The 24,892-nt window shown below is 41.3% G+C and overlaps 2 protein-coding genes across 2 annotated transcripts; one reads left to right on the top strand and one right to left on the bottom strand.

Annotated features, from left to right (window-relative positions):
* Window positions 1–649: 649 nt before the first annotated feature.
* LOC102227430 (cyclin-Y-like protein 1) lies at window positions 650–12,996 on the top strand. Its single transcript, XM_005802980.2, has 10 exons — window positions 650–1,637; window positions 3,893–3,967; window positions 4,272–4,315; window positions 4,729–4,829; window positions 5,119–5,154; window positions 5,233–5,284; window positions 6,791–6,910; window positions 7,237–7,403; window positions 9,252–9,414; window positions 10,106–12,996. The coding sequence occupies exons 1-10, from the start codon at window positions 1,478–1,480 to the stop codon at window positions 10,220–10,222; spliced, it is 1,035 nt and encodes a 344-aa protein (XP_005803037.1). The 5' UTR covers window positions 650–1,477; the 3' UTR covers window positions 10,223–12,996.
* Window positions 12,997–14,890: 1,894 nt separating this feature from the next.
* LOC102227689 (frizzled-5-like) lies at window positions 14,891–20,252 on the bottom strand. Its single transcript, XM_005802981.3, has one exon. The coding sequence runs from the start codon at window positions 16,774–16,776 to the stop codon at window positions 15,049–15,051; it is 1,728 nt and encodes a 575-aa protein (XP_005803038.3). The 5' UTR covers window positions 16,777–20,252; the 3' UTR covers window positions 14,891–15,048.
* Between the last annotated feature and the right edge of the window lie 4,640 nt (window positions 20,253–24,892).

The following is a 24,892-nucleotide window of genomic DNA, read 5'->3' on the forward strand; positions in this document are numbered from 1 at the left end:
AGACCCAAATATTTAATTTTGTCTAACAGAAATTAAGTAATTTGACTCCACTGCGCCCCCTACGTTATTCCATCAGCTGTATCTCCTCACTGCATCAGTCGATCTCCGTCAGATTTGGGGTGCGTCGTCAGATAGCGCTGCCGCACGAATCGGTGCGTATCGCCTGGTGGACGGGAGCGGGAACTGCGCGGAAGCGTCTGCAGTGGCCGCCAGGAGCTGCGAGGGCCGTTCGAGGCTGCTTGCAGCTTTAATTTTAAATACTTTCACATAAGCAGCACGAGTAAGAGGGATTTACTTTTCAAAGGTGTTGATAATTAGTTTTTTTTATTAGGATTATTTTGTCGGCTCAGAAAGACGTGAGTTAAAAATATAAAATGCATTAATTACAAGAAATGTATCTGTGAAGACTTCGACTGATTTAAATTACAGAGGCGATTTCGGTTTCACTGTCGATAAAGGGTGCGGATCAGTGGCGCTACAAAAATAGCAGCATCGTAAATGCAGTTCGGTGATTTAAACCACCTTTCAGTGACAGGTCGTTTGACCAATGGGTAGTTCCCAAAAGTCATTGTTTTGATTCCTCACAGCCAATAGGAGTGAAGAGAATTCCAAGGTAGGTGGGACTACTATATCCCGGTGCCAAGTAGTATCATTGTGAGCTTCAGCAACAGATGGCGACGGCAGGAGCGTTTAGCCGCGGTTCAAATCTGTCAGGGTGGAGGTTCTGATGGCAGAGTCCCGACCTACTTCCTGACTTTTGGTTCCTAAAGGATTTGGATTTGGATAATAACCTAGACATCCGATTTTTACATGTTATTTCCTCTTTAGAGTTGTTTTTTTAAAATTCGGTTTTAGTTCAGATTTCTGCTGGAGGCCTCAAAAGCCTCGGAGTAGATTTGGCGATCCAAGGAGTCCGGCATCAGGAGACGTCTGCAGTATTGCTCGTAAAGTTTCCTAAAAAAATGTGTTTGACCATTTGTGTTGTTTTTAGGTGTTACGGTTTCGCTTTATAAAGTTGGTTGTGTTCGCGTCACAGCAAAAGGTGGAATTAATGCGGAGTAAATTTTTAAGTTAAGGAGACAAGCTAACTGTTTAGCTACATAGCAACGAACTGGATGAATGAATGAAGCAGCTTCGCAACTGCCTGGATTTAAAAGGAGAAACCGAGTTCAGTATCACTACAAGTTTATGTCACGTTTTCCTACAAGGCGCCACTGATTTTCTTTACTCGGGAGAGCATTTATGGGCAAGTGTTCCTCGACTGTTTCACCGGTTTCCCCACAAATGAACAGGAATGCTTGGCTTGGGAGTGGATGGGCAGCGGCAGTGTAGCACGCGAAGATAGCGCTGTGTCGGTGCTACGTCTCCTGATGTTTATTAGGAAGGGCGAGGTCAGCTTTAGCTAGCTACGAATATATATATATGCACTACTCGGACTTGTCAGCGATAAGTGTGGAGCTTACGCCCAGAGTTGGGAATGGGGAACACGGTGTCATGCTGCGTCTCTCCGGAGTCGAGTCCCAAACTCCCTTCGAGGCAACCCGCGGAGCGGCTGGAGGAGTTCACCAGCACCGAAGTGAGCGACGACAACACCGGGCCCTATCTGCAGCACATCAGCGACAGGGAGGTCCCTGATGGTAGGTGCTTATCCGATTATTACTCACAAACTTGTGACATCTTGTGATAATTTGTAGTTCCCAGCGTTTATTTTTTTTTCTTTTCTTACCCAACTAAGCAGTGACTTAAATGGAAGAAAAATATTCGCCCCCATGTACGAACACCAAGATGTTTCACCATAATAGTGAAAGTATTCAGATAGAGATTACTGGCCAAGTTGCTCTAAGTGTTTTTTTTTTTTTTTCTTTGCCAACCCACTGGCAGGATGAAAGCATTCTTGGCAGCGTTTAGATACCCACTGCATCATATTGATCCCACTGGCGTCAAATGATGGAGTTCCACATTAACATTAAAAACTAATTCTTAGATTTTATTAAAGAAAATGCAGTGCTTTGTAAAAAAGAAAAGTATTTATGTTCCTTACAGTTTTCCACATCTTGTCACATTACAACTACAACCATCACCTTTTATATGAAGGAGTTTTATATGATACACCAACAAAAAGCAGTGCATGATTGTGAATTGAAAGAAATTTGATATAGCATCATAAAAAAACAACAACCACCAAGGAACAAGTCGGACAGGTCAGCGATATGGTTGTGGAGAAGTTATAAAACCAAGCTTTGAACATCACACAGAGTAATGTACAGTTCATCACTTAAAAATGTGCGGCACAATCACAAAACTTCCAGAACAGTTTGACACAAACCAAGAGGCGTGGCGAGGAAGACGGTAATCAGAGAAGCGGTCGAACTTCCTGTGGTAGCTTTGGAGGAGCTGCAGAGATCTGAAGCTTAGGTTAGCGCGATGGCGCTGGACTTCATCAATCTGGCCTGAATGAAAGATTGTCGACAAGTCTGGACAGGAAGCCATGAGAAATCCTGTTTGCTACAGGCCATGTGGAAGAATGTGCTCTGGTCAAAGGAGATTCAAATTCCCACATTTGCCCACACCGAAAGACTGTTGTGTTGACATTAATCTTTGGGGGGTTTAACTATTTTCTGCAGTGAATGGAGAGTTTGTGAGAGTTGATAGGAGGATATGTAGGATAGGACCTACATACAGGAGAATCCTAAAAGGAAACAAAAGACTTGAGACGGTTGCAGATGTCCACCATCCAGCAGGACAGCTGTCCTAAGTATACAAGCAGAGCTGCGGTGGAATAGTTTAGATCAAAGCTGATTTGTGTTTTTAGCATGGCCTAGTCAAAGTTCAAGCCTAAATTCCACTGAGAATCCTTGGCAAAACTTGAAGGTTTGTCTCAGCAGATTCTCTCTATCCAATCAGACTGAGCTTTAGCTACTTTTGCAGAGATCTGGCAAAAACTGTAGTAGACAAATAAAACTAAAATTGTCACAAGGTGATTCTACAATGTATTCTACAATGTAACTCACACTTTTTTATTATTTTTTTGTCTCTGCAGTGTAGCACTACTTTACTGGTCCAACGTGTAGAAAACACAATAAAATGCATCGATGTTTGCAGTTTAATGTGACAAAATAGGCAGTTTAAGGTCTTGTAAAACAACAATATGTAACCTCCATCTTCGACACATTAGCAATTTATACTCCTATTTTCGTAAACTATTGCAAATAGGTCTTTCAACATCTATATAAAAGAAAACATCTTAAGTCTTGTATGTCTGTTGCTCTATGTCCGCTGTTAGGAGTGTCGAAATTGCAAAACTCGATGTTCAAAAGTTCCAGCCAAGCCCCCCCCCCTCCTCCCATTGTCCTGCAGACCCCCGATCAGTTAAGGCATCTCAAATATTTGTCTCTAGTTGCCGCCCGAGCTCACTTTTGTAGCATCAGGACTCGTCTCCCCTCTTCGCCCTGATTTCCAGACATGCAAAGTATTCGTGGCATTCGTGTTAACTGTGCAGTCGGTCCGGAGACACCAGCTGTCGGTCAGACGAGGGTCAAAATCCGTCCAGCGGTCCTTCATGCATTCCTCCCAGTCCTCGCTTCACAAACACCCCCCATATCCTAATCCCCTCTCTTTTATGTAACGTGCCTTCTGCGAGGATTTGGAGAAAGAAGACTGTCATGTCATGCTCGTAGAGGGATTATTTTATTTATTTTTTTTATGTTGTTATTTTGGGATTTAGCCACAATTCATAGAAGCAGATAGCTGAGTCAAGAGGATATAGTTTTGCAGAGTCTGTTTATTCATGGCCTTAGTTGTGCGCGCCGGGCTCATCTCTGCCCACAAACGAGAAGCAAACAGACACTCCCAGTCCCGCTTTTAAGCACTGATACGCTTAATGTTTTCGCAGAGCTGGCCTTGGAATTTAATCCATCGGACCACGCCCGAGCGAGCACCATCTTCCTCAGCAAGTCCCAGACAGACGGTCAGTGAACCTGGTATATCACACTGATGCATATATATATATATATACACACACACAGAAAAGCTAAATCTCATTTTATGTGAACAGTCAGCATATACTGTATGTCTGAAACAGTCATCACTGGGATCTTATTTCTGATCCTTTTATTTATTTTTTTTTTTAAATGTGTACTTGGAAGTTTCCCCGCTCTTCCGCATCAAATTTAAGTTCTTTGAAATGAAGCGTGCATACATGTTTAATTGTTTGGTTGTGGGTTCTGTTTCCTGTTTCACTTCTTCTTCTCTTTTTTTTTTAATCTTCGCAGTGTGCGACAAGAGAAAAAGCAACCACATAAACCATATCAATCGTGTAAGTTTTTTATTTTCTGCCCCGTTTCTTAGAAGAGGTGCTGAAATTTCCGAGTCTCCCTCATCTACACGTAGTTTGGATCAAGTAGGATTCTGACCCTTAAGTAACGATTTATAATTGAGTAATCATTTGATCAGACAACCTTTTCATAATTTATAGTAAGCCTAATAAATGACACTGTAGACTGTGGGTGGAATTAAAAATATTTTAAAAGATGACGTCTGTGAGGTCTATTCAGTCTGCACTGTGGGCCATCTACTTGTTTTGTAAAGAAAAATGGTTCTGGATGTCAAATAAGATTGACCGTAAACCAGACGACATCATTTTAAGCTATAATGAATAAATGAATGTAATTTTATTCAGTTGAAGGCGTTTTATTTCGTCTTTGCGTGAACTTGGATTTCTGTCTCCAGGTTTCTCCCGGTCCGCTGTTGAAGAAGTACAGCTCCTGTTCTACCATCTTCATAGACGATAGCACCGTGAGCCAGCCAAACCTCAAAAGCACAATTAAATGGTGAGACTTCTCACACAGAAACACACACCCACACACACTCGTACTCTTTGACGCGCCGATGAGAAAACCCTTATTTCTCATGAGAACATCGTGTTACATCACACTGTGGTAATCCTGACAGATGTTTGACTCAAACAGATGTCATCTTGCCTCATTTCACCTAATGTTGATGTTGTGACGTTGTTTTAGTGATAACAAGTTTAATCCTGTTGACTTAAACGTTTTGTCACTTTAAGCTCAATAAATAGCACAATTAACAAAAATTGTATCTTTATTGTCTTGTCCGCAGCGTCACTTTAGCAATATACTACCACATCAAAAACAGGTCAGTTTGAAGCTTGTATTATTATTTTACAGGTGACTTGGTTGTGTGGTAGTGACGGATGTTCTGCTTGATTTTTAGGGACTCTGACAGGTCACTGGACATCTTTGATGAGAAGTTGCACCCTTTATCAGTAAGTGTCTGGATGTTCCTAAGCAACCGTTAACTTTCAGTCCTTTGACTCTTCATTTGTCTATCGTATCCGAAAGGATGCGGCCTGTAGACGGGATCCGAATGCCAGTTCTCTCGTTTGTTTTGCTTTTGTCGCCTTTCAACTTTTGGGGATTAGAAACGCCCGATGAAATGCTTTGGTTTTGCAATCCGAAACTCAGCTTTGTGTTGCAGAGGTCCCACCCAGTCGCCTGGCTTTTTAGTTCAAATGGATGTGAAACGCAGTGAAAGGAACGTCCTTCTCTTAAGCAAATACCGTATTACTTAAACACTGTAAAGCTATTCTGCATAGTATTGTTTCTTAACTAAATGATGGATGCATCTGGCTTGCAGAAGACCAATGTGGAAAGTTCGAAACTGGTTTTCATTGAAACTTGTAGGAAGCCCTGATTAGACAAAAAAACTTTTCTTGGTATTTTTTATCTTTTAGTGGTGGAACTAACTAACTCTGCTCTTTTAAAGTTGAAAATCAGGCTTGTTTCCATGTTGCACAACCAACAAACAAACACATCAGTGTTTCCAGGTTGAAAGCACAGAGAGTTTCATGAACAAGCGGCATGGAGGGAAGACGTGTACTTCCTCAGTGTTTCCCGACCTGAGAGAGGCGTCGCCTTAAATCAAGACGGGAGGGGAGAGTTTCTGTATAATAGATCCACTGCAAGCTAATATCACAAGAACCTGCTCCACTCTCTCCTTCTGGTTGGCACAAAAGGAGAGTGTGAATCTCAGAAAATCTACAAAGTGAACTTAAGTACTTGAAATGCTGAGAAGTTGTCTTTTTTCAGTCTACAAATCTTCAATAACATAGAAAACTGATTGCTAGCAGCGGATACAACCCTAAATTTTGAGGTCTTTATGCATTTGTGGGGTTTTCTTTACACAAATTAACTTTATAACATGTAAGACCATCTTGCATTTTGTTTTACTGTTTTTAAGAAAGGGGACTTTATTGTTTTGAGAAAGTGTCATTTTTACTTGATTTGCTTGAGGGGGAAAAAAAACAATCGACCCATAAAACATCAAAGATGTATTGAAAGTTGACCTTTTTTTTCTGTCTGGTTGAGTTGGGCAGATGAAAAAACTCACCACTATTATAAAGTTCGGCCTAAAACAGTTTAATGGCTACTTATTTTGAAGGTTCTGCTTAAAGTTAATATAATGGCAAATAAGAAAGCACAACCTTAAATCTGTATTTGTTCAAAATTTAACAAATACAAATTTTTCATTTAACTGGTACTCACCATGAAAGTCGTAACATGTACCTCACCGAAAAAGGAACTGGGATTTTCTTGGTTATTTCTAACCAGCGGCGTATTTGTGGTTTTAAACGGTGCTTCAAGCTTCAAACAGAAATACGTAGACTGCCGACCTCCAGCTGTTTTCACTACCAACCACTCTCCAGACCAGAATCATGGTCATATCCTACTTCCTCCCTTCAGTCATGTGCGAACCTTTCCGTCCCACACAGAAGGAGCCGGTCCCAGACGACTACGCGTACGTCGACCCAGAGCACAAACTCATCTATCGCTTCGTCAGGACGCTCTTCAGCGCTGCACAGCTCACCGCTGAATGTGCCATCGTCACACTCGTAAGTCGCTAGCGTGCACAGTAGGAAATTTGCATTTCTTTATTTTTGGGCACATTAGTTTTCGGCTGTAGCTCCTTATTTAGTCACCAGAGGGCAGTAAAGTCCAGTGACAAGACATACGGCTCTTCACATTGTAAAGTGCAGGATGGACCCATGAGACATTGTGATTGGAATGGCAGGAACAATATTTTGGGGTTTTTTTAAAGTAATGCTTTTTGCTAAATAAAGTATTGATTGTGTTCAGTGTATAATAAAAGACATTAGGGGATACTGAACTATTGTAAATTTTTCTAAATAATACTTATTAATGTTGTTTTTTTGTTCAGGTCTACTTAGAACGTTTGCTGACGTACGCAGAGCTGGACATTTGTCCGGCCAACTGGAAGCGGATCGTCCTGGGAGCTATCCTGTTGGCCTCCAAAGTCTGGGACGACCAGGCGGTGTGGAACGTCGACTACTGCCAGATCCTTAAAGACATCACCGTGGAGGACATGTAAGTCGCCTGCTGGAATGGATGCAATTTTATCCCACATTTAGCCTGAACGGATGGGGAATTTAAGGAAAGGAAGCAACTCTTCCTGTTGGAAGAGGAGTTCCTAAATAACCCAAAATCAAACTGAATCTAATGTGTGTTCTTGTTGCTAGAGTATTCGAGGAAAATGAAACATGTATATATCTGTTTTCTTGAGGTGGAACAGCAAACTGAGACAAGATAGTTTGCTTTTTTTTCAAATGCGATAAATTCTATAAAGTTTTATAGAAAGTCTTTAGTTGTCTTTGTAACTCTTAGCTCTACTAAAGACCGTTGGATCAGTTTCATATCAGGAGGCTTTTTGTTCTCATTGTGGCCGCCCAGGACTTGACTCCCAACATCAGGACCTTTTACTGCAGTTTAACCAGTTTCTTGCCAATTTGTGATCCATTTATTTATTTATTTTAAACAGCAAAATCATGACAAACGTACAGTCTTCAGCACGGTGTTACTGACTCAAATGTGGATAAATGATTCTGGTGGAAACGTTTCTCTGGAAATTTTCCTTTGGTTTTGTTGTTAGTCTGTCTCTCCATATAAAACTGGAACTATCATAGAACTCATTCTTTCCTTCTTCCTTTGTTTCTTTCTTTTTTTCACTTTCCTCACTGCCTTCACACTGCAAACATTTCGGCAATAGATTCATAGCAAACATTAGTATCTTTAACTGAAAGTGTAAGACGTCAAGTTCATATCACTGAACTTTTTTGTGAGACACGTAGACAAAGTGAGTCTTGTTCAAGGAAAAGGTAGAAGAAGTGAGTCATCCTCATAAACGTTCTTAAAAAACCCCAAAAAAACTCCAGCAACTGAAAATAGGACAACCATCTGACAAATACACAAACTGATTCAGTTTTTGACCCAAAACATTCAGTTAAATCGGGATCAGGTTTCCGTTCAGTTTATTCCTCAGCGCCGCAATTCCTCTTGTTTTGTTTATTTTTGCTTTCTCGGTGCCACATAAGTTGTACACAGAAAGCAACAAACATGCTTGCCCCTCTAATAAAAGCAATCTAATAAGATGCACTTAAAGCTGGCAGGAAAAAAAAAAAAAAGTGCTGGAATAAATGGAAGCTGCAGCATCTCTGCCGTCAGGCTGCGAGCCGCTGAAGAGGCCAGGGGGGGCTGCACTCGGAGAGCCACGGCTTTATTTCCTGCAATTGCTTTTCCCGTGTCTGTGTGTGAAAGAGGTTGAGAGTGCTGGCTTGTTTTTTATGATTTGGTCAGAAGCGCTCTCTCCGCCCGCATGTGTGTGTTTGCTGCCCGTGTCCCCTCTCTTACCCCTCGCCATCCTCTCCTGTCTCCTCTCTCCGTTCCCTCCTGTGTCCGTCTGACCCGCACACTCTCTGCTCTGTTTTCATTGCTGCCACTGAAGTGTCTTTGTGAGCTGGTCGGAGTCTGGGCCGAGGGATGGGAAGAATAGGAGAGAGGGAAACAGAGAAAAATGGAAGGGAGGGTCTCAAGTGCTCTCACTGCTTCTACATAATGGCCCCGGCTCTCGTCCGCTCCATTAGTTGCCCTGGGAAACCAGACATCACACACACACACTCGCTCGTATGTACTCTCGCCACCTTTTGCTGACCAACAAAGCCGCCTGGATGTTGTCTCCGTGGAGACCACCTCCCTTAGGTTTACTCGTGACTGCGATGATGAGGAACCATGAAGGCGGTTGCCTGTCTGGAAGTGAATGAAAACAAATATTAAATCTCTTAACTTAACTCACTCCACCAAACTAGTTCTTGTGTTTTCCTGCAAATAATTAAACCATTCACCCTCTGGTTGACCCTCGGGCGTCTCCTTCCCCTCCAGGAATGAAATGGAGCGCCAGTTCCTGGAACTTCTCCAGTTTAATATCAACGTGCCAGCCAGTGTTTACGCCAAGTATTACTTTGACCTGCGGCAGCTGGCCGACGACAACAACCTCAACTTCCCGCTGGAGCCCCTCAACAACCAGCGCGCTCAGAAACTAGAGGTGGGTCGACCTCTAAACACCTATTAAAAAGCTCATTTGTGGTGTTTGTTGTCATTAATAACTTATTAATGATGTAGTTGAGCTGTATCTGTAGAGACGAGATGCTTTAATATAAAAGAGAATCTTGCTCTTCACCAAGGCCTTCACACTTCCTGTTGAAAAATCTCTTGAGAAAACATTTACATCTGCAACAATTTTAGTAATTTGAAGATTTAAGTAGATTTTTAACATTTTAAAAATGTATCATATCACTTTATTTTTGTATAGAGTTGCTGATTTTCTGCTTGAGATTTGTGACAGTAGCTGCATTTCCAGTAACCATAGAATTGCACAAAATGATATTACGTAAATGAATTTAGCCAATTAAAAAAAAAAAAAAGAAAAACTCACGTTTTTTGATTAAAAAAGTTTGTGGGCTGGGATGAGGTGGTTTCTCAGCCACATAATAATAGATGTATTTCGCAGAACTACGTGAACTACAAACACTTTTTTTGTATCACACGGGTCACGTGATCTACCCCCGGATGTCGCTACTGGCAAAAACCACAAAGAAGACGACAGCATCGCACAGTTCATAAAAAGTTGTGTGTTATTCGAGCATGTTGACTCCACAGCTCTTTGTGCACATCTGTAACAAGAACCTACAGTTGACCTTCTTTAACTCTTTTTTTTTGTGCGATTGTTTGCTCAGGCCATTTCAAGACTGTGTGAAGACAAGTACAAGGATCTGAGTAAAGCAGCGCTGAGACGCTCCATCAGCGTAGACAACCTGATAGGTGTGCGGCACTCAAACGCCGTACTCTCGTAGCCCCGCCCCCCAGCCCATCCACCTGCAGCACAGCCGACACCGGACAAACCCACAGAGTCCTCGCAGCCGCATCAGACGGGGTTCTGCCTGCAAACGCCTTAGCATGGTGGTGGTTCGCTGCCGCTTCACAGCTGCGTCTCCGATGAAGCTGAAATTATGGCTCCAGAGTAAACCAGAGTAAAGCCATCCTTTTCACAGATCTATTATTTATTTCTCAACAAAACTCTCTTTTCCCCAGAAACAGTGTTTAAAAGACAAAAAAAACAAAACAGAAGGAGCGCTAGATTTTTAATTTGTCACAAAAACAGCATCAGTAGAAAAAGAAAAGTTCAGTCTGTTCTGTCTCGACAGACGAGGTTTTGGTTGATTTTTAATATTTTGGTTTCTGTGAACAAACCTCTAGAAGGTATTTGTACTTGCTTAGGTCAACCGGTGAGGTTATTCAGCCTTCAGAAAACTTATATCTGCAACAGCAAAGTCTGTACAACAAACCCCGTAATATCTCAACAGGAGATACAAAATTTCCTTGGTGAGTAAGAAAACCCCATCTCTCTATCTTTTATTTTATTTTACGGCCTACTTTTTTCAGAATCATATCAAATTAGTGTTGGAAATATTTTCTTTTTGGTTTGTTACTACGTTTTTACAAACCGATTTTACCTGTTTGGCACCACTTGGAAGGTAAAATTCATATCTTAATTGTATCCAAATATATTCACAGACTATTTATTGTACCATTGATCCTCAGGTATGGGTATTGAGAATAGCTGCACAGCACTGAGAAATATCAGATGTGAATGTTTTTTGGAATAATTTGATGTTAGTTTTAACTTTTTCTGAAAATGCTCATCTTATCATTTTAATTGGGATAGCTAAAGATGTATTTTGTATTATACAGTACTTGTAAAAAAAAGTGTTGAATTATTCATAATTAATATTTTATGTATTTATGTCTTTTGGTGGTCGTGATCAAAAGTTCTCCTGGCTTTCTAAAGGCCTTGACATTTTCAGTCCTCTTGTTAGAAGAGTAGCAGGATTTCATTTCTTAAGCCACGTAACACTGAGAACCTTAAGATAAAAAGAGCTTAAACGAATTTGATAAGTTCGCCGAATAGTTTACTGGTCAGCTGGATTAGTTACTAGTATCAAGGTGTGTCTAGGCTTTCAGAAGTTAGTACTTCCAAACTACTGAAACTGACTGGTCATTCCTAGATACATCTCTTGCTCACAAGTCAGATATCAGTTTTTCACTTTTGAACTTTGAACTTCTGTTCAGAAGAGTAATCATTGACCTTTCAAAACATCCTTTAAATTTATTTGACCACTTTCAGGGAACTGAAGAGGTTAGAAGTCCATCAGCTAGCTAGAATGTTAGCTGGATAGCTGAAGGCCTTAACTAGCTAACTTAAAGTACTAAATAGCTAGCTAAGTAGCTAAATCAAGATAAACTTGCCACCTAGCTAGAAAGATAACATGATAGCGAGCTTACTAGTTATCATGTTGGAAAGATAACATGATAGCTAGCTTACTAGTTATCTTTCTAGCCAATTAGCTAAAAAGATGATAGCTGTCTAGCTATCATGTTATCTAGCTTACTTGCTAGGTGGCTAGTTAGCTAGGTATGTATTTCTTATCTATGTATGAAAATAATGCAACATTGACATCACAATATCAGTGTTTTCACAAACAACTGGTTGGATGCATATTTGATAGGCTTTTATATTCCAAGACATTCATCCTCTGATTATTGATTACATATAAAACATATGATGCAGCTCTTCAGCAGCTGCGATCCTAAAGCTCCCAGAGACTGGTGGAGGCTGTATGGGGGATCAAGGAAGAGTCTGGGGAAAATGTGAGTTAATCATTGTTGGAAATTGCTGTCACAATATTCAGATGCTGTATCGCATTTTAATTTGCTCCAGATATTATGCAGCTTGATTATTTTATCAATGTGGAAATAACTGTTGCGTTTCTATTTGGAATAATTGCGTCATGTTGTGCACTACTGTTAAAGCTGTCTTATACTGTAACACTTTGAAAGTTTATCATCCTAGGGTAGGAGAGTGTGATTCCAGCCCATGCCCTGGTCAACGTTATGTGGCTTAAAAAATAATTGACGTTGCTGGGAAAATAGTCTGGACTAAAGCAAGACCTCCAAAATACTGTAGGGCTTTCAGAAAGACCCATGAACTGTGATCAAGACCACTTTAAAATCATTCTCAAAGATAAATATAACATACAGAGCTATTAGGGATAACTCAAGACTACAGTACAGTACATTTGAGCTGAAATTTTAAATGTTTTAGGTAATCTGAACTGAACATGTCTTATGACAGGATCTTACTGGTAACACTCCACTCCAGATAGTTGGAATGATCAAAGCTTCAGTCAGCTGTTGTGCGTCAGAAATCAGAACTGCCAATTGCGGAATTTGTTGTAATGCCATCTATACATCTGTACCTTTTTGGATGATCAAATGCTACTGATTATAGATCAGTACTGCTACTGACTGGAGGGGGGGGGGGGTATCTCCCGTTCCTCACCCCCAATCCAGCTTTTGTTTCAAAGCCCCTCAGATCTCACCATCGACAGAAACCTCCCAACCCTTTGTTCAAAAACACGACATAGATACAGAGGGAACAAAAGACTGATGGACAACCCTCTCCTTTTTGCTTACTATGTAGGCTACTAGCTGTGAAATTATTCTTTTTAATGGAAAGAAGAATTTGCAAATGGAGTATTTTAAATAAACACTAATCATGTGACAAATACATGCGGTGCTGGTTATTTTTACTCTAAGATGTCAAAAAAAAAAGAGACTAAAGCTATGTGGGATTAATAACTGGTATAAAACATCTGGTCCCAGTCACAACAACAGCAGAGCTGGTATGTGTTCTTTGCTCTTGTGAATGTAATAATCTCAGGGGGAAAAAATCACACAATGTGGCACAACTCAAAGCCAACTGTTTTTAATTCCACAACAAGAATTTCAGATCTACAGTTAAGTTTATAATTTCCCTTGAAAATATCTGACGTTGAAAGCGGAGGTACGGTAAGCTAACTGAACCCAAACACCTGCTGCCCTCTATTCACATTGCGTTCTTTCACACACCAGACAGAGCAGCGGCCTCACACTGCAGGCTGTGAAACATAATAAACCAGTCATAAAGACTTCGGCCCACATAAAGACATTAATCAATTTTATCCACACTACGTGTTGTATTTTTTTCCTTTTAAAATACCTTTTAGTTCTTCACTTCATAGACTGGGAGCACTCGGAAAAAGATTTTGTGGTTCTTGAGCGGCAGTGAGTGATGTGAGGAACATTTTCAAACTCTTGAAATTTATCAGCTGAGTAATATGACAGCATCAGCTGTGTTAATGGTGTCCAAAGTATTTCAGAAATTTTTAAACCGGCTTCTCTGAAATAGCCATCGATTCACTACTCAAAGATTTTTGCCGATGTTAGGGGATTGCAGTTGTCATTTTTCTATGCTCGTTATCATATTAAAAATAAATCAGTGTTGTTGGTTTGGCAGAAAAAAAAAATATTCAAATTTAAATATTCAGCTAAGCCCAAAAATATTCACACCCCTCATGGATTTTACCAACTTGTTTGTTAACAATTATAGGAACGTTTTTTATGCAGACTTTTCCATTGTTTAAAAGTGTGGGAAAAAAAATGAAATAAACCATTTCTTTTTTCAAACCTGATCTTTTTTTCTGTTTACATTGTTTCATTATCAGAAACAAAAATACTTGGCTGAATTAAAAGTACAATGTAAAACCCACATCTACCATGCGTATGAATACTTTTGAGCTTTATTGTAAATTGTAGACTTGTGTCTAAAATTTTAACACGTCTTGTTGAATCACTGCAAGCCTGTCCGGGTGACAGTGAGAGCAGGCAGGCTGCGGAGGTTTGAGGTCGTGTTCCTCGTCTAGAGAAAACACGAAGCGAGCAGCTCCGTTGTGAACCAGTAGGGGGGGCTAAAGACCGAGTTCCTTTTATTTAAAATCTCGTTGCCTTTGATCATTATTGTGCGTTTCTTCACACAACACAGACAGAACTGGCTCTCCTTTCACAAAGACACTTTAATGAGTTCACAGAACTAAAGAGGTCGTGTTAGAGCGCACTATACAGACGAAACAAAGGAAGTTCCTAGTCACAGTAATAAATTTCCAAGAGCATATTCAGTTTGGATTCACACGGAGCACCACCACTCTAACATCGAGCTACAACATCACATTTATGGACAATTATTTGTTTCTGTGGCCTCTTATACATAGCTTGGCAGTATGTTGGGATTTTTTTTTTTTTTTTTTACAGAAACATTACGTTGTTTTTTCCTTTTCTTTACAACAAATATTTGCAGTATGTACAACAATAAATATATATTTTTATTTTTCCAGTGCTCAGGAATATCCGATTACCTCAGGGGAGGATTGCTTGTTTTAAGTGAGAGTCAGATTTGGTCAAGTGTCTCAGCTGCAGTGCAAAAAAAAAAAAAAAAAAAAATCACTTAAGAGATTTTGTCGAGATTCAGAGTCTCAAACGTATGTTTTGCTTTTGTTTTAACTTATTTCCCATAAAGTATGCTTATATATATATATATATATATATATATATATATATATATATATATATATATATATATATATATATATATATATATACTTTTTACCTTATTTACGCTCTGAATCTTTTCGTTCAGTATTTAATGTTTATAGTTTATATTTAGGGTAAAATGACACAAACTTATAGTTCTGGTTTCTTGTCCACAATCACAGGTTCTCTAAAATGTTTCGTGTTGCCACACAGTTCATATATGGGACGGAGGGACCTTCTGATAGATCCCCGACGACAACCCAGTTCGAGTGTGTCCCGTTAAGGCTGTGCTAGCTTCGCTGTACATGGAAGGCGGTGCAGTGACCTTCTGTGGCCAGCAGGGGCAGCATCTGGCCACGAATCTCCTCCACGACTCCAGAGTTTTTCCCGACCAAATCCAAACTCCGGATGTGATGCCCACCACCAAGCACATGAAGTACTTGAGCATGAAGATGGCGTAGTCCGGGCCCGAGCGCTGGCGCTCCGACAGGCAGGAGCAGGCCAGGGCTCGCTCCCAGCCGGGTCGGTAGTGCTGCTCGTAGACCAGGCATGCCACCACGATGGTGGCGGGGACTGTGTACAGCACTGTGAAAAGCCCAATTCGGATCATCAGCCGCTCCAGTTTGTCCGTCTTGGTGCCACCTTGTTTGATGATGCTCCTGATGCGGAACAAAGAGACAAACCCAGCCAGTAAGAACAGCGAGCCTGTGAAGAGGTAGACCACAAGAGGGGCCAGCACAAACCCCCTCAGATTCTCCAGACTCTGGTTCCCGACGTAGCAGATTCCAGCCACGGGATCCCCGTCCACGGAACTGAGAGCGAGGACCACGATGGACTTGACACTCGGGATGAGCCATGCAGCCAGGTGGAAGTACTGCGAGTATCCAGCAATGGCCTCGCTACCCCACTTCATTCCCGCCGCGAGAAACCACGTGAAGGACAACACCACCCACCAGATGGAGCTGGCCATCCCGAAGAAGTACACCAGCAGGAAGACTAGGGTGCAGAGAGCGGGGCCGGAAGCGTCATACAGGATGTGCAGCTGGCTTCCGCCGAGGCCGCTGTAGCCACAAGCCACTCGCTCATGACCAGCAACCAGACGTATGATGAATCCCAAGGAGACGAAGAGGTAGCAGGCAGCCAGGAAGATGATGGGCCTCTCTGGGTACTTGAACCGCTCCATGTCAATGAGGAAAGTGGCCACGGTGGTCAGCGTGGAGATGAAGCACAGCACGGACCAGAGCCCGACCCAGAAGCTGGTGAAGGCGCGTTCGTCCGCTGAGAAGTAGGGCAGGTGGCAGGGCTGGGCGCAGTTGGGCAAAGGGCCGGTCTGGACTCTGCCGTAGAGAGCGTGGGACTCCCGCTTGATGGGGACCAGGGGTTCTCTGCAACGGCACTCCCTGTCACACTGCGGTGGGCTGGGAGGTCTGGTTCTGACTTTGGGGGTGGACTTCGGGAACGAAGGCGCCAGAGTGGTGGTCTCACTGCTGTTCTGGTCCATGCACAGGGTCTCATCGCCGAGCTGGGGCAGCTGCTCACAGCTCATCCTCTCAGGCCACTCAAAGCCATATTGGCTCATGAGGGGGGAGCAGCCTCGCTTGGCCCGCTCGCACACGGAGCGGCAGGGGGGCAGCGGCTTCCTGTAGTCCGGCAAGCAGATTGGAGTGTACATGCTGCAGAGGAAGAACAGCAGGTCTGGGGAGCAGCGGATGCGGACCAGGGGCCAGAACTGGTGCACCTCCAGCCCCACTTCCTCCTGGGTGTCATGATTGAATTGATTGGGCATGTATGTCAAGTTGTAACCAATGCCCTTACACATGGGCACTGTAATGGGCTCACAAACCAAGACCTTGGAGGCTCCTGATGTGAAACCGAGAGACCAGAAAACGAAAAGCAGGTACAGCATCAGGCTGTACGGCATGAGTCTCACTGCTGATGCCATGGATGAAGTAAGTCTGTTATCCGGTTATGGCAGAGTCTTTACACCAACTGAAATAAAGAAGGGCTCATTTTACCCAAGTTTATGGCGGAAACTTTATGTTTTAGACGAGTCAACAGAAGAAAGTTCTGTTCTGAGAGAAAAGACACAAATCAGCCTGTTGAAGGGTAAAATGGATATCTGATGGGGAAACCAGTTGTGCCAGCACGCTGTCAATCATTCACCAGCGCTCCTGCAATCATTACGGAGAAAGTTCATATCCGGCAGTCACGTTCCAATAAATTTAACGACCCTGTAGCATTTCAACCCTCTGCACGTCCTCCAAACATGCACTGTATGCCGGAAAGAGTCGCATCATCAGTGCTGTAGAGTTAAAAAAAAAAACAACAAAAAAAAACTAAATAAGAAATAAAGAAAAGGGTGGTAAGACGGATTGAACAGCTGGTAAATGTGAGCAATATAAATATCCAGAAGTCTCCTCTTTCTGTGCCACGAGGAACCAGGTGAGTAAAATCCACTTGATGCGTTTCCCTCGATGGATTTAATCCGCCCCGCGACTTGAACAACTTCTGAAAAGTGAACTTTCTGATTCTCCTGAGTGAAAACAGCCAGAGCAGAAGTGAGCAGCAGCAGCAGAAGAAGAAGAAGAAGAAGAAGAAGAAGAAGAAGAAGAAGAAGAGTCCCTCGGGGCAAAAACTTAATCCCGTGCCGTCGGGTTTGCGGCCACGCGCGGATCGCTGCGCTCCCTGCGCCCGAGGACGAAGTGAAGTCCGTCTGAAGCTGCGGCACCTTCTCATCAAACACAGGCTCTGCTGCGTTCACGGCTGTCGGAAATGTCAAAACTCAGCTGGGAGCGCGCTCCCGCTTCTGAATGTCACTTGACGTTTTAGTCTAGTTGGACTTAGCTTTAGTTTTTATGTGGTGTCAGTATCGATCGCTGTCTGCATGCCTGGTCCCTTTTTTAACTTTTGCACTGCACTTTGTGTTGCATTCAAATGTATGATCGACGTTCTGTAAATTTGACTGATTGATATAAAATAACTTGTTGACATTATGTCAGATAAGTAAACGCTATTCAGTCGACCTAATTGCTTCAAACTGAAATTAATCAGCAATTTTTACATAGCCTATTAATATTCGAAGCAGAGCAGATATATATTTTTTTAAAAAGGTTGATGTGTAGCTATATTGATGAGTTATGTAAGAATAAGGGCTGGCAGGTCTAATTTATTTGCAAAAAAAAATCAAGTAAGTTGATTTTTCAGACATTAAAAAAAAGCATTAACTTATAGACCTTGCTAACGACAGAATCAGAAGTTCAACAAAAATAGATCTGCTAATATTGTTAGCGGAGTTTATATGTTGTGCTTTCAGCTTTTCGTCCCACAAAAATCCTGAATGTTCCTCTTTTTGTATCGTTAGAAAAGAATGATGTCCGCAACCACTTGCTGTGAGGCTTAAATCAAATTTCAAATACCTAGCGGTCCGTGAACACATCAGAGAGCAATTTTATATTATAGGACTTCCTGCTTTAGGAGGTGGGAGTTCCCAGAGGAGCCTAAAGGCACCTGACGAGAGTGTCTGACACCTTCACAAACATAAGACGGAAAAGGACGCTATTATTTGTAGTTTGGTCCTGCATTTTTTTTTTTCCTGACAGAAGAATGTGGCCTTATTTTTTTTAAATGTATTCTAATGCAGACTTTGCCAAAGTATTTGTTCTGAAACACGAGTTTCCTGAACCAGGAAAGTGTTCTTAGTTGTAGCACATAGATGGTTGTCACACTTTGAAGATATATGTTGCTAGCCAGTTCACCCCTGTCAATCATTGCTGTGCTAGCTGCGTTAGCATGGTGCTTTGAAGTCAGTAAATAGATGCTACATGCTATATTTGAGAAAGTCTTACTACCTAATATACAATTAGGCCCCAAAGTTACTCATAGAGCAGGACGATAACATTTAAATTCAAATGGGAAACATGTTTTGGTGTGATTCCACTGGTATTTTGTTCAGTTTATCTGTGGAGGTAAATGTTTAAAGCTGGAAGGTCTCTTACCATCACCCTAATCTCGCGAGCCCTCAGGTTCAAATCGGGACTCCAAAATGTCAGCCTTGCTTCCAATCAGAACAAAAAACAAAAAAACATGTTGGTAAAATCAAAAGAACCATTTGAATAAACCATTATTCCTATATGTGAACAACTGTGCACATCTAGAGACTATAATTCAAAATCTTTTTATTTTATTTTTTTGCAAAGTGGGATTTTATAAATTGACCATACGGAGATGTGTTTAGGGTTGTTATGTTTATGATATATATTTAATACACAGTCCTTATTGTCTTATAACCACATCATTCTTCTTTAAGCTGCTCAAAGGTCTTTTAATGTTTTTTTTTTGGTAATTTCCCGTCAGAAAAGCAAAACCAACTGCAACACACAGACTTTGTGTTGCAATCGTAATTAATGCATTGTTAGAGTACCGTAAACTCAGCGTCATTTTTCACCTTTTAAAAGAGCAAAAGACACTTTTGAAACTCTACAAAACTCATATCTACAGCTCTTCACTCAGGTGAAACCACTTATTTGTTTATTTATTTTTTAAATAGATGAAGCAGCTGTTTGTGACTTTACTGGTCCTTTGGTATTTTTATTAGATGTTACAAAGTTGCATGGATTTAAGATAAGACATGAAAGCCAGATTATTTCCCAGTCAATCATGTTTTATATGAAAAGAAAGGGGGGGAAAAAATGAAGCATTTGCTGATCAGGGATTCAGCTTCATTATAGAGATAATGTACAATCACAGAAAATGTACAAAAATCAGGGGAAAGACAAAAATCTTCCACTTTTTTTAAAGAAACACATTTGAAATATTGTCCTATTTCGTCTCCGTTTGGTCTAAATAAACCGGCAGGAAACAAACGGGTTTATTCTCATACAATCCTCTGTATTCTAACACAGATTACAGAGGATTTATCTGTGATTCTCAACCAGGCAAACTGAAAGAAAACTAAATCTGTGGCGCTCAGTAACCGAACCTCTGCTCTCTGCGTCTCTCGCCGCCGCATGAGACAAAGGTCGCAACGCTCTCTTGGGGACAAAGGTCTCCGAAGGTGTGTTGGTGTGTGTTTGAGCAGTGAGGGTGTGTGTGCTCAGCGTATCAACTAGGAGGAGGCTAGACCTGAACTACCTTCGCTCAGGTCAGTCTGACAGATAAACGTAAACAGTGGAGAGTTCTGTGTTTAAACACTGAACGGAATCACAAACACGCACACACACACACACACACACACACCCACACACACACGCACACACACACACACACACACACCCGTACAGACAAGGATGTGTGTGAACATACGTGTGATTATAATGTAGGGATTCTCTCAAGTGCCAGGTTTGTTTGACTATGCACCACAAATTTGGAACAAACTTCCAGAAAACTGTAAAACAGCTGAAACACTGACTTCTTTTAAATCTCAACTGAAAACCCACCTGTTTAGAATTGTGTTTGAAATGTAATCAATTACAAATTTATTGATGTAACTTGACTTAATGATTGATTCTATATTGCATTGTGATTCTGTGTTTGTAATGATGTAAAGCACTTTGAAATGTCTTGCTGCTGAAATGTGCTATACAAATAAAATTTGATTGATTGATTGATTGACTAAAACGGGTTAGGGAACAGCAGTTATCGATTAATCTATCAATTATTCAGACGGTTAATCGATTAATCGGATTTTTAAAAATTGGCATGTTCTGCAGATTTTTTATGTAAGATCTCATTAGATTTGAACATTTTGTTGCCTAAAACACAACAGCGTAGCATTCCTGCAGGGAACAGTCGATCTTTTGTAGCAAAGGACGCAGCTGCATCTAAAACAGCACTTCCAACATCAACATGTGAAAAGCTCAGACATTTCTGCCTGACTTAGCATCAGTACAGCGTACGACTGATCCGATGATACCTTTTTTTGGATTAACTGATTTGTAATTTGATGGCAAAATGTGCTTGATATGAGATTTTCTTACAGAATTGAACAAGATGGAGATAAAACTACGGTACATGCCACATGAGTTCTGAATAGAACAGATTTACAGAAAAAGATGTTTTATTTTTTTATTTTAAGTGCATACTTTGTTGGACAGTTTTGACTTAATTGCTGCCCTGACTGTGTTGTTTTTCAGGAAATTGACTTTTTTTTAAGAGTCTGCACACCCCAATTAACGATTAATCGATCACAAAATGATAATTTCATGATGATTAACTGTTTCAGCCCTATCGTACACGCACGTCTCCACTTGCTACATCTGAGCTAAACCCTATTTTAATCCTTCACATTTAATTTGAAACATTTAAGCCAAGACAATCGATCGTTTTGCTTTTTTCAGTCTTGAACATTTTTAACACATCCACATATTCTGTGCCAACAATAGTCACTAAGAAGGCTTTAAAATATTTGTTTAAGGAATAAAAATATGAAAAGTAAATTTTACTTTTGTGCAATTTAATCCCAGGATGAGTGGTTTGTTTTTTTTGTGTGTTTTTTTTTCTGTAAGTCCCTTCGAGGATTATTAGAGAAGAAACAACATCATGAAGACCACTGAGAAAACTGGTCCTAATGGAAAAGTGTCAAGAATGAATCGTTTGCTGAAATAAACCCATGAAAAGTCCCATTCAAGGCGACAACAACCCTAAACACACAGCCAGAGCTACATGGAAGATTAAAACATGTTAGAGTCAGATCTAGATCGGACTATTTTATCAAAGAATACTGCAAAACCACAAAATCTTACCGAGTAAAGTAAGTTTCCAGTTTCCTGTGCAGATATCTTCGCACACTTGACGTAACGTAAACTAACTTAAAAGTAGCTTTTCAGCAAGAAATAGGTGCTTGTTTTAAATAACTAGTTCCTTAATATTGATGAAAAAGGACTTCCCCATGTTAACTTCTAACATGGAAACATGTCTTGGTACAAGTGAAATAATCTGCCAATGGAACAAATATTTTTTTCATCAATATTAATTAATTATTTACTTAAAACAAGCGCCTACGTCTTGCTAAAAAGTTACTTTTAAGTTAGATTTGTCTTATTTCAAATGTGCTAAAGTATTGGTACTAGATACTAGACCAAAAATACTTGATAAGGTTTTATGTTTTTGCAGTGAACAGTGAGTCAGAAGAAGAAAACAACGTGTATTACGTATGGTAAGGTGGTGGCGGCGAACTCCACAGCATGCAGCAGCTGTAGTCAACAAAGTCACGGGCTTTATTTCAGACAAAGACTCAGCTGAACACAAATATAAGGCCCCACGTTGTGGATTTCGGTTCACACCCTGTGTGACCTGAACGCACCTTCAGCAGTCTGAACATCAGAGCTGAGCTCCAGTGTGCCGAGTGGGTTTTGTCTCCCCCTCCCACACTCGCGTCGGCGACATGCAGAGACCTGGAACTTGTTTGAGTGAAGCAAACAAAACAAACGTCGAGTCTTTGGTGACGGCCTGAGATACCCCTCCATGGCAAAGATTTGGTTTTTCAAAGTAAAAGCAGACGAAATAGTGGATTTGTACTTAAGAATAAATACATTGTAGCAATGGCTGAAACCAGTCTGCTCTGCGGCAACCTGCTGAAAGCTTCGATTCGGCTGATGAAGCTCCTGAATAACCAGGTCACTGGGGCCCTGCCAGCTTTTGTGCAGAAGCTCACTAAAATGTAGCGAGGGGGTACATTGTGTGTGTGTGTGTATGTGTGTGTGTGTTGGTCCCGTTCTTCCCTCCTCTGTAACCGCTGTCCACATCCATCCACCCCCGCCCCCAAAGCCTTCGTTTTCCTCCCTTCATCCCCCCTTTTTCCTCCTTAAACTGTCTTTTGTTTTCATTTAGGGTGGCATTTCTGCTCCGCCGTCGACCGGGCCCCTCAAATGAGTCTTGACTGGCTCGCAGGCCACTGGAGAAGCACAAAGGACTTCGCTCTGCTCGCTACAGTTGATCCATTGTGGCCGTCCCACAATGCACTAATTGGCGATGACAATTAAGCGCGGTCGACACTCAGCTTCAATTTGCGGCTGCTGCCCGACGTACATAAAAGGCGAACAGTTCGGCCTCTTGAGCCCGCCGCTCTCTCAGAAAATGTCCAGACTCCCTTGGGAAAACGTGCACACACACACACACACACGCCCACATATATACATAGATGTATGTTTCCGCCCTCAGCTGAGCCAGATGAGCTCATAAGACGGCAGGCAAACGCGCGCTAACGTGAGCAAACAGTGACCTTGGAGTCTGGGCTTCACAGACGAGGGCATTTAAATCGCATCCTGTCTTTTAATATACACATGTTGGACTTTTTCCGTTTAAAGAACTAATGGCGTTTACATTTCTACACCTACAAAAGTGCATAGCATCATGCTCACGTGTCTAATAGTGTGTTGGCGCCTCTTTTGCTACCAAAACAGTCTTGACCCATCAAGGCATGGACTCCTTCCGGGTCTGTTAGTCGGGGTGTAGTGTCTAGCGCCAACACGCTGGCAGCAGATCCTTAAAGTCCTGGAAGTACCGATACGGGGTCTCAATGGTTTGGACATGTTTATCCAACACATTCCACAGACAGTTGATTGGATTAAGATCAGGGAAATTTGGAGGGAAAGTCACCAACTTAAACTTATGCTCCACATCCTTGCTGCTCTGGTGGCGGGCGTCTTATTCTGCTGTAGGAAGCCACCGTCATCAGGGAAGGCTTTTTCCCCCATCACAGCATACCTGTAATCTGACAAAACGCTTCAGTCGCACAAACAGCCACACTGTTTCCACCTGATTTGCCCTCTCCCCATAGCGGTACCTCGTGTTCCTCAGGTAAATGACACAATCGTTTGTTGGCGGTTTTGGCAGTGGACAGACTCACCATGGACATCCTTAATGTTTCTCAGCTCCAAATGCAACCAATAGTGAAGTGTATTCTTTCTATCCGAACTGGGAATGAGCCTTGGCCACCAATGAACATTTCCTCCCTTGGACCAGATACTGACCACTGGGAACGCACCTAAAAACCTTCAGCTTTGGTTTAACCTCTGACCCAACTATCCAGCATCACCATCTGGCTCCAGTCCTTATAAATGCCCATTTTCTTCCTGCTTCTGACATATCGTTTTTGAGGTAAAATGGTCTCTCACTGTCTAATACACGCCCAATACTATCCAAATCAACAATAACGACCAGTCAGAGTGATTTCAGAGTGTGTGTTATGACTTGAATCCTCGTTCAGTCACCGTTTGAATTCAGCAACAAGGCCGTTTAAAGGGCTTCACATTATACAGTCACCAATTGTGAAACAAGCAGTAAACTCTACATTTTGTCAAGAAGTGCCATAATCAAAAATCATCAATACGCACCAAATTTGTCGATCAATGATCCATTTACTGCTAATCCAGGGCAACTCCGTCTCTAAATGCCGCTTTGAACAGCTTCTGGGGTTAATGGATTCCTGTCTATCATATTTATTCCAGAGGAAAAAAACACATTTTGGGTTAACAATGAATAGTTTCTACACACTTTGACTATTAAAAAAAGAAATAAAACAAAAAGAAACAAAGTTTGCATTAAACAAACAAGGCTGAGTTGCGTTTTTCCTGTTGGAATAGAGGCACAGCTGAGTTTTTTTTAAACTATTATTTCTTAATGTTGATTTTTTTTCATTGTGAGTTTAATCAACAGCTACAGTAGAGGAATTTTAACTATCTCATTGAAACTTGGTTCTTAATTGTTGCACTCCAAGTGTCCCAATTTCATTGTAATGAACCGTAGAAGAAAGAACAGACTGTTTAATGTTTCGAGTCACTGCCCCTAGTGGCCGTAAGTGGTATTACCAGTACGTGTTTTCTGACAACAACTGTGTGCATCGACTCGACTGTCCGTAAAACACAGAGAAGCCACGAAAATCAATATACATTACACATTTGTTCGTTGTGTTATTCATGCAGAAATTATCTTAAGGTAAATCTTGGCCTGAAAATTGTTAACTTCCATGGGAAAACATTGTGATTTTAGCTGCATCGTCATAGAAAGATTGCACCAATGTTTGACACAAACAAGCAAATAAAGAAAATAAAGGCGTAAAA

Source organism: Xiphophorus maculatus, chromosome 7 (assembly GCF_002775205.1).
Source record: "Xiphophorus maculatus strain JP 163 A chromosome 7, X_maculatus-5.0-male, whole genome shotgun sequence".
Classification (NCBI taxonomy): Eukaryota; Metazoa; Chordata; class Actinopteri; order Cyprinodontiformes; family Poeciliidae; genus Xiphophorus; species Xiphophorus maculatus.